Source organism: Ostrea edulis, chromosome 2 (genome assembly GCF_947568905.1).
Source record: "Ostrea edulis chromosome 2, xbOstEdul1.1, whole genome shotgun sequence".
Classification (NCBI taxonomy): domain Eukaryota; kingdom Metazoa; phylum Mollusca; class Bivalvia; order Ostreida; family Ostreidae; genus Ostrea; species Ostrea edulis.
Window position 1 is genome coordinate 25125516 of NC_079165.1, and position 10739 is coordinate 25136254.

At 37.1% G+C, this 10739-nt stretch overlaps 1 protein-coding gene across 1 annotated transcript; it reads left to right on the forward strand.

Annotated features, from left to right (window-relative positions):
* Positions 1-1084: 1084 nt before the first annotated feature.
* LOC125680659 (uncharacterized) lies at positions 1085-4673 on the forward strand. The gene is made up of 2 exons (XM_048920356.2): positions 1085-1192; positions 1906-4673. Exon 2 carries the CDS (start codon positions 1915-1917, stop codon positions 3586-3588), a length of 1674 nt encoding a protein of 557 aa, XP_048776313.2. The 5' UTR covers positions 1085-1192; positions 1906-1914; the 3' UTR covers positions 3589-4673.
* The last annotated feature ends 6066 nt before the right edge of the window (positions 4674-10739 follow it).

Genomic DNA, 10739 nt, shown 5'->3' on the forward strand with positions numbered 1-10739 from the left:
CTTCTCAAGTAGAAGATTTTGAATAAATTCTGCATCATATGAATATAGAAACAGGTCAGCTAACAAAGGAGCACAATTCGTGCCCATGGGAATTCCAACAGACTGTTGGAAGACCTGATCACCAAAGACCACGAAGATATTGTCAATGAGAAACTCTAGCATATGTTTTATTTCAACTTCAGAGTACTTGCGCGTGGAATCAGAGTGGTGTTTAACAAATTAAGTTTTTGGATGACTGATAACTAGATATGATTATTTCCTTTTTACATTTTTTCCAAGAAGCAAGTGTCTATGATGTCAAAAAGTCTAGTCTTTAATTTATCGTGATGAATGGTCGTGTATAGTGTTGAAAAGTCATAGGTTTTGGTGTTATTGATTTGGGAAAAGTTATGTGGTTTCAAGATTACTAAATGTTCTGTAGAATTTTTTAGAATCCACATTTGATTAACACCACTTCTGGCATATGTAGTCGCACAATAAGTTTGAAGTTTCTCCTTCACAGCTGTTAACATTTTCGTGAGGAGCAAACATAGGAGCTTGGTAGACCACTTACTGGATCCAGCAATGTATCTTTGTTTGTAAGGGTTTTTATGCAGTTTAGGAATCCAGTATAGGTACGGTAACTCATATTCATTCGACCCATTGACACAGGGGGTTTCAACAGTCTCGTTTAAAGTCAGCATTTTGTAAATTCTGTAGTCGTTCTGGTTATCTTATTTGCAAATACAACCGATCATTAGGTCGAATGCTCTCTGACTTTCATTCTGTACATACTGTTTTAATATTATTTAATATTAATCCAAAGGGATAAGAGTAGATATTGTTCAATTTGAATTTAAGGAATATGAGTTATGGATTCTAAATCACTGGAACAACTTGAACCCAAGTGGAGAAGACTCAAACATGAAATATTAAGTTCAAATTGTCACTCATCCATTGAGGATTGTTTATGATGATAGAGAACACTTTAAGAACTCTTAAGAGTATTTCAAGTGATTTAAGATGTTTGCAGTCTTGTTTTCTTGCGACCTACATTAATATTCAAACGACGAGTATAAACAGGAAGAAAACACTCCAGCAAGTTAGTTTTGGTAAATATTAGAGTGGGAAAGTGCTATCATGAAGAGGGATAGATGTCAGCTTTAGGTGAAAAGCCAAACACTTTGACCTACACTATGCATTCTATGAAACCGTGAGTATTCTTTAATGACTCCAAGATTAACAATAAGACGGGTGGTATTCATTTCTGGTATCTAGGGGAGGAACATTCGCTATCTATTTCAAGACATTCAATTAAAATAACCGAACATGTATTGATCAGAACTCAGAAGTGATAAATATTTCTAATGATCATTTAGATGTTTACCAGAAATGAAAACGATTCATCGATAAATATTAAATCTAGTTGTATCTAAAAGAGAGGGAAAAAATATTTTTCTGCGAAAAAACAAGAAAGAATTATGAAGAAATCTCTGAAAAGTTTCATAAAGTGATCATCATGATGAAATTCCCGAAGATTTTTGGAGGTCATATAATTATGTGTATATTACGTGGTGAATTTCAGTTTTTCATCAAAGTCATACATTTCATACATGCATAAAGTTCACATTCATTTAAATTAATTGCCTACTTAAAATGGTTCATACATGTAACAATTAAACATGAAATATCTCGACGAATCGTATCTATCACTGGAGGGGCTAAAACTCGTCACTTTCTGTTCATGACGGGAACGTTTTCCTGACTTAGCAACAATAAGTATAAACAACGATTTTGTCTTTCATTTCTAAAGTGCTTCATCATGCATAACTTTATAGGGCATAATATCAAATCAATATGCGTTGGTAAATGTTTAATATGTTTAAGGTTGTTCATGACAAAGAAAAATATTTTCCCATATTGCAGTTAAAGAAAATGGCCACGCCTACTTCCTGGGCACAGGAGGTCATCACTTGTGACCTTTGTGATAATCCCACTCAGCAATTCTGTAACAACTGTCAGATCAAACTGTGTGTGGATTGTGTCAATAAACATATCCAGAAGTTGAAGAATCTAACCCATGACATCGTTCCGTTCAAAAATAAACAGATACGGCTAGTTTTTTCTGAGTGTAAGCTTCACTGTAACCAGAAATGTGAGGCACATTGCCGGCAGTGCGATGTACCAGTGTGCATGACGTGTGTCCTTGGCCCACATAAAGGTCATAATGCGATAGAAATGTTGAAAATCGTCAAGAACAGAAAAGAAAGAATTAAGAAAGACACACGTGAGATGGAAACTGTCCTGATTCCAAAGTATAGAACTAAAAATGCCGAAACGGAAAGTGAAATATCCGAAACAACCACCAGATACGAAGAGTTAGAGAAATCAACTGAAAAGCTGAGAGCAGTGTGGCATCAAGAAGTGGATTTCATTTTCAACAAGCTCCGTTCATTAATCAAGCTGACTAAGGATAACCACGTCTCTCCGTTAAAAACCAACCACTCCAAATTAGGAAGTTTTATTTCAGATATGATCCAAACGGTTGAAGAAAACAAAGGAATAATCGAATCCAATAACGTTTCAGAAGTCATGAACTACAAATGGAAAATAATGGAGTACAGTAATATTCCAAAAGACATTCAGAGGAAAATACCTTCTCTTAAAACAAACACTATTCACGGCAAAGAACTGAAGATAGAAATAGGAAAATACAAGGCTAAATTATCACAGATATCGCCATCTAATATGAATGACGATTTCTCCAAACTGCTGTTAAGAGAGCCGTTGAGCAATGCCATCGTGGTTGCCACTATTCCTACTGGATATAAGCCTCTCTACAGAGTGACCTGTGTGGAAAAAGATGAAGTGTGGGTTAGCGGAAAAAGTAAAACTATAGGCCGAGTTCAGATAGGTGGAATTGAGAAGGAAATTGTTACTATACCATGTTTAACATGGCCTAGTGACATCTCAGTAACCAGAGAAGGCGACTTAATATATACTGATAGTTACAACAGATCCGTGAACATCGTCCGAGACGGGAAGACAGAGACACTGATCACCACACAGCAGGACTGGTATCCAGAAGGACTGTGCTGTACCAGATCAGGGGACATCCTGGTCAGTATGTCAACCACTGATTTTAGCCATTGCAAAATTGTCCGTTATCAGGGTCGAAAGGTGCAACAGGAAATAGAGAAAAATGACGATGGAAAGTCAATCTATAGAGGAGGTGAAAATATGCTGTTTGTTGAGGAGAATAACAATGGTGACATTTGTGCCTCTGACATCAATTCTAAGACGGTGGTTGTGGTGGACAAATCGGGGAAAGTTCAATTTCAATACGACGGCACGTCAGCCAGGAGGAAGGAATCATTTAGTCCGATGCAGATAGTGACGGACTCCATGGGACAGATTATTGTGGCAGATTACAACAATGACTGTTTACATGTCTTGGATCAGAACGGACAATTTCTTCTATGTGTGGACAATTGTGGATTAGATAAACCTTTCGGGCTGAGTATCGATAGTGTTGGGCGATTGTGGGTAGGACTTGCTGAATCGGGAGAACTGAAATTAGTTCAGTTCAAAGCATCAGCTGGAAAATAGAATTAACAGATATCACACAATGACATATAGAATGAATTTTAGAATATATGTTTATTTATGCTATACTGACATGCAAAAGAAACGCAAATCCCATTTTCGGTTAATTTTCTTTTACTATTTCATCCGAATAGATAGTTTAATTGTTACAACTGATAAAAGTTACTCATCTATTCTATTGAATAAGATAACGAACTTTGCCAAAAAAGATCAAGGCTAAAGAATTGAAAGCATTGAAAATTTCCTACTGCGAAAACAATACCGGCTATGCCCCAAATAGCATTTGTTGGTGCTCGAATTTTTCGATGGATAGTCTGTTGGAATTCCCATGGGCACGAATTGTGCGCCTTTGTTAGCTGACCTGTTTTTATATTCATATGAAGCAGAATTTATTCAAAAACTTCTACGTGAGAAGAAAAAATCTCTCGCTGTGACCTTCAATTCGACTTTTAGATATATCGATGACGTTTTGTCTATTAAGAATGATAGCTTTTTCATTCATATGTCGATTTGATATATCCTTGCGAACTCGAAATAAATGACACCACAGAGTCGTCCACTTCTGCTTCATACTTAGATATTTTATTGAAAGTAGACATTAACGACAAACTGACAACTCAACTGTATGACAAACGGGATGATTTCAGCTTCTCCATCGTCAACTGCCCACATTTATGTAGCAATATTCCATTATCACCTGCATATGGTGTTTATATATCTCAACTAATTCGATATGCAAGAGCTTGTTCTGGGTATAGTCAGTTTTTAAATCGAGGTAAGCTACTGATAAACAAGTTGATGGTACAGGGATTTCAACAGTCTCGATTGAAGTCAGCATTTCGCAAATTCTATGGTCGTTATAACGATCTAGTTCGTCAATACAACCTCGCATTGGGTCAAATGCTGTCTGACGTGTTTCATACCGATTGTTAAGCCGTTCTATTTTATGTATATATTTTATATTATGTTATCTATTTTTCTATTCTCTCATTTATCTGTCTGTGAATATGTTTTATACAGGACCACAATGTAAATTAGTCATTTGTACTAATTGTGCTATTCTGTCGAAATAAAAGAATTTATTATTATTATTATTATTCTTGGCACACTGATTTTGACTGCGGATAACTCCGTTTACCTGATTAGGATATGGGGCTTACGGCGGGTGTGACCGGTCAACAGGGGATGCTCACTCCTCCTAGGCACCTGATCCCACCTCTGGTGTGTCCAGGGGTCCGTGTTTGCCCAACTATCTATTTTGTATTGCACCCGCCGTGAGCCCTATATCCTGATCAGGTAAACGGAGTTATCCGCAGTCAAAATCAGTGTGCCAAGAACGGCTTAACAATCGTACTGACGAACTAGATCGTTATAACGACAATAGAACTTGCGAAATGCTGACTTCAATCGAGACTGTTGAAACCCCTGTACCATCAACTTGTTTGTCAGTAGCTTACCTCGATTTAAAAACTGACTATACGCAGAACAAGCTCTTGCATATCGAATCTGTTGAGATATATAAACACCATATGCAGGTGATAATGGAATATTGCTACATAAATATGGGAAGTTGACGATGGAGAAGCTGAAATAATCCCGTTTGTCATACAGTTAACAAGCAATTAATCATAACAATGAAAATAAATAACAATCATTCAGAAGTACTACCGGTAATACTGACAGAGTTCACACTTCTGCACTGCACATATCTATAATTATATATGAAATACTGATTACAGACAAGATTTAAATTAACAACATGATAAATAAAATAACTCAACTGCTTCACACATCAGTTTCTAGGACAGCAGATAATGATAGTGTTGTGTGAATACATATAAAATTGTAATCAAGTCGGTATAATTATATTTTAGTAAGTACAGTATGCAAGTATAAAACACATGTACATGTAGGATCCAGTTGTTCTGAATGTATTATGCTTATGCAGGGAGATTAGAATATAATAATTATATAAATGAAAACAATTGTACGAAGTGTTAAATAAGGCATGAATTTGTTGACTTGATTACAGGGGCACCAAGGGACAGTGCCTGTTAACAGTCTGGTAGTAAATCTATTGTACCAGACTGTTGGTCTTGTACTCCCAGTAACCAAGATAGCTTACTAGTGTAAAGCAAAGGAAATGTGTACAATGCAAAGACATGTACTTGCAGTATCACATTACACTGTTTAAAATCATCTTACTGAATACAGCATGCAAGTATATTACATATGTACACGCAGGATCCAGTTGTTCTGAATGTTTTATGTCTAAAGCAGGAAGGTTAGAATACTGATATAAAAGAGAATAATAGTGTTATATGAGAGAATAAAAAAACAACCAAAACACGATATGTTGACCTGATTACAGGGAGCACCAAGGGACAGTGCCTGTTAACAGTCTGGTAGTAAATTGTTGCACCAGACTGTCGGTCTTGTACTCCTAGTAGCCAAGACAGCCTACAAGTGTAAAATATGATGAAGAAAGAAAATGTGCATAATGCAATGAAACATGTGTAGTATTATATCTCACTGTTTAAAATCATCTTACTAATTTGGATGAGGATATTGTCATCTTCATTGGTCATTGGCCAGATAAGCTTTTTATCACTGTCCATCTTTACAAAATTCTTACATGATTTGTCTATCATTTGGAATAAAATAACCCTTTCTTCTGATAAATGACTACATGAGAATAAAAAATGTTTTTCGTCATCCACTGAATTGTTGTTGCATCTTAGACAAAAATTTTCGTGTCGAGGGATTTTTTGGTAACGTCCCCTTTCAATGTTTAGTCTATGAGCTGATATACGGAAACGTGTTAGACTTCTCCTTTGCTCAAAATTTTTAATTGATGTCAAATAATTTTCAAAACCAAAGTTTTGTTTAAAAAGTAGAAAAGCAACTTAGTTTTTTATCTGAATTTAATGCAAGGTGTGAATGCCATTCTTTGATGTAGTGTTTGAATAAACAATCTTTAAGAGCCTTTTTAAACTGGTATGCCCCTTTCAAGGGCAAATCTTTAACCCCATTAATATTAGTTATGAAATAGTTTATAGAACCAAACCATGATGAATTGTTTTGTTCAAAAAGTAATTTTGATTCTCGATATGCATCAAACAATAGTGGAAATGACTGACCAAGATTTTCAAGTCTGTACCAGTAACTTAACATACTTTTTAATATGTCAAAGTGAAGGGGAATCTCCCCAACTCCGACAGTACAGCAAAGTTTATTGCAGATTATATGGTATACAAAACCATCGGCCAGTCTCTACTGGGAGGCGATGGTTCGTGGTACGAAATTTCAAAACGTCAAACCCGCCTTCAACCCTCTATCTTGATCAGGTTAAACGGAGTAATCTGTAGTCAAAAACAGTACCATGTAATTATAAAGAACGGTCTACTAATTAGAATATAACACGCAAGACATCATTCAACATAATGGTAGGTTGTATGCGAATCATGAAATTCAAAATGGCTAACTGTAAATTATTAATTTTAAAAATAATAGACGTTTAATTTGGGTTGTGCTTTTCTTTTTTTTTCTTTTTTTTTTTATACGTATTAGTCTATCATAATACATGTACAAGGTTTTATTATGGAATGTATATAAAACTACTGAAAGTATTCTTTGTGGAATTTTTTATATTAATTATAGTTCGTTATCTACTCCCCCCTTATATACATAAGGTGATTAAAGATATGAGGGGGCGGACAGGATGAGAAGGAGGGAGGGGGAGAGGGATAACACCCTGTCCGCCCCCCTCAGATATAATTACAAATCAGTATCCAGAAGTTTTTTGTGAAAAATACCATTTTCCACGCTTTGCATAACATTCAGAATCCAAAATTTGTCTTTATGATTTTGTTTTCTCTTTTATAAAAGTAATTTAAAAATTCGGTATTTCACCAAGCATATAAAACGCAGAGTGAAAACCTATCGGATACACGTGTCCATGATTTGACGGGATGCTCCGTCTACACCCGGAACTGACGCAAGGCACTTAAACATAATGAGTTTTTGTATAAACTCTTACCTACTTTAGCGGTGTTACTTCTCACAAAGAATTTTTGTTGTTGTCAAAAATGCAACAGCTCCTTGAGTTCCTTACTCCATTTTCTTCGTCTTTTGATTTTGTCATTTGGTGTCAGATAACACGGGTCTTTGAACATGTGGCTCGTAAAGTAAAAACGAAATTTGTCCTACTATTTCTGAAGAGAAAAAGAGTGCAAAAATGTGAAATATTTCGGGCAGACAGTTAGCAATTGGATAAAAGACAATCAGAGAATTTGTCCATACATGTGCTAAAAGTATGGATCCATCTGTTTTGATTACGTTTAAAAATGCAATATTCTTTTCATGCAATAGTTCTACAGAACCTGAATGAGTTATCTTTTCTTTTTACATTATATGCTGTGAAATTGCTATTCTGGAGTTCATCTTTTCTAACGACAACGAAAGTCAATGTAGATGTGATAGAATTCGAATCGCTGAGAAAAAATCTTCATCTGAAATACGGATAAAAACTCGATTTTCTGTCAACTGTAATAGATAAATACATTGGAGATTCGAACAAAAATTCTTCAAGATCAACCACTCGAAGAATATTTGAATTAGTAATGCGAAGTGGTGATGGAATTACGTTGACAAAGATCAGAACATACATGTGACTGTGTACAGTTACATAATGTAGTGACGATCATAGGCCGATTACGGACGCCAAGTAAACGCAATTACTCACAATGGCGCTCATCTCAGAGTCAAATAAAATCAAAACTTCACTATATTCTGCCACGTAAAAGCAATACCTCGCTATATTCCGCCACGTGAGAGTAATACCTCGCTATATTCTGCCACGTGAGAGCAATACCTCGCTATATTCTGTCACGTGAGAGTAATACTTCGCTATATTCTGTCACATGAGAGTAATACCTCGCTATATTCTGCCACGTGAGAGCAATACCTCGCTATATTCTGTCACGTGAGAGCAATACCTCGCTATATTCTGTCACATGAGAGTAATACCTCGCTATATTCTGCCACGTGAGAGCAATACCTCGCTATATTCTGTCACGTGAGAGCAATACCTCGCTATATTCTGTCACATGAGAGTAATACCTCGCTATATTCTGTCACATGAGAGTAATACCTCGCTATATTCTGCCACGTGAGAGTAATACCTCGCTATATTCTGTCACATGAGAGTAATACCTCGCTATATTCTGTCACATGAGAGTAATACCTCGCTATATTCTGCCACGTGAGAGTAATACCTCGCTATATTCTGTCACATGAGAGTAATATCTCGCTATATTCTGCCACGTGAGAGCAATACCTCGCTATATTCTGCCACGTGAGAGCAATACCTCGCTATATTCCCTATATTCGCTATATCCCGTGGGGATCTGGTTTAGAATAGGTCCTCTGTACACTTTGCTTGTTGTAAAAGGCGACTAAATGGGGCGGTCCTTAGGATGAGACCGCAAAAACCGAGGTCCCGTGTCACAGCAGGTGTGGCATGATAAAGATACCTCCCTTTCCTCCCTGCTCAAAGGCCATGAGCGCTGATCATAGGCCTAAATTTTGCAGCCCGTCACCGGCAGTGGTGACGTCTCCATATGAGTGAAATATTCTCGAGAGGGACGTTAAACAACAATCAATCAATCAGTATATTCTGTCACGTGAGAGTAATACCTCATTATATTCTGCCATGTTAAAGCTATACCTCATTATATTCTGTCATGTTAGAACAATATCTCATTATATTCTGTCATATTAGAACAATACCTCATTATATGTTCGTTATATGTTCGTTAGAGTTCATCTTATACATTTTTCTAATATTTTATACATGAATATATTATTAATATTTTCAGACACTCAGCTTGGATGTTTGGTGTATATTGACTTTTGTTTAAATATAAAAACCAACAAAAGGAATAAAAACATAAACTTATGTCAGATGGTTTTGCCAAAACTTGATCACACCCAAACATCGGGCATTTGTTAATTGCTATACGTTAGCTATACGTTTCATGATTATATTGTTATAAGGATGGAAAATATTTCGTGTACCTATATACATTGACTGTGGTATACACCGAAGGAGTGTGTGTTTTAATATTCACAGTAAAAGCGGGGTGGGGGGGGGGTGTGTCTTAATATTCACAGCAAAAGTGGGGGATGGGTGGGGGTGTCTTAATATTCACAGTAAAAGCGGGGGGGTTGGGGTTGTCTTAATATTCACAGTAAAAGCGGGGGGGGGGGGGGGCGGGGTTGTGTCTTAATATTCAGAGTAAAAGTGGGGTGGGGGTGGGGGGGGGTGTCTTAATATTCAGAGTAAAAGCGGGGGGGGGGGGGGGGTGTCTTAATATTCAGTGATATTTACAGTAAAAGCGGGGAGGGGATGTCTTAATATTCACAGTAAAAGTGGGGAGGGGGTGTCTTAATATTCACAGTAAAAGTGGGGAGGGGGTATCTTAATATTCACAGTAAAAGTGGGGAGGGGGTGTCTTAATATTCACAGTAAAAGTAGGGAGGGGGTATCTTAATATTCACAGTAAAAGTGGGGAGGGGGTGTCTTAATTTTTACAGTAAAAGCGGGGAGGGGGTGTCTTAATTTTTACAGTAAAAGTGGGGAGGGGGTGTCTTAATTTTTACAGTAAAAGTGGGGAGGGGGTGTCTTAATTTTTACAGTAAAAGCGGGGGGTGGGGGTGTCTTGATATTCACAATAAAAGCGGGGAGGGGTGTCTTAATTTTACAGTAAAAGCGGGGGGTGGGGGTGTCTTGATATTCACAATAAAAGCGGGGAGGGGGGTGTCTTAATTTTACAGTAAAAGCGGGGGGTGGGGGTGTCTTGATATTCACAATAAAAGCGGGGAGGGCGGTGTCTTAATTTTACAGTAAAAGCGGGGGATGGGGGTGTCTTGATATTCACAATAAAAGCGGGGAGGGGGTGTGTCTTAATTTTACAGTAAAAGCGGGGAAGGGGTGTCTTAATATTCACAGCAAAAGCGTGGTGGGGGTGGGGTGTCTTAATATTCACAATAAAAGTAGGGAGGGGGTGTCTTGATATTCACAGTAAAAGTTGGGGGATGTCTTGATATTTACAGTAAAAGCGGGGAGGGGGTGTCTTAATATTCACAGTAAA

Excerpts from the sequence above, each read along its gene's own strand:
- LOC125680659 (XM_048920356.2), top strand. The coding sequence starts at position 1,915 with ATGGCCACGCCTACTTCCTGGGCACAGGAGGTCATCACTTGTGACCTT.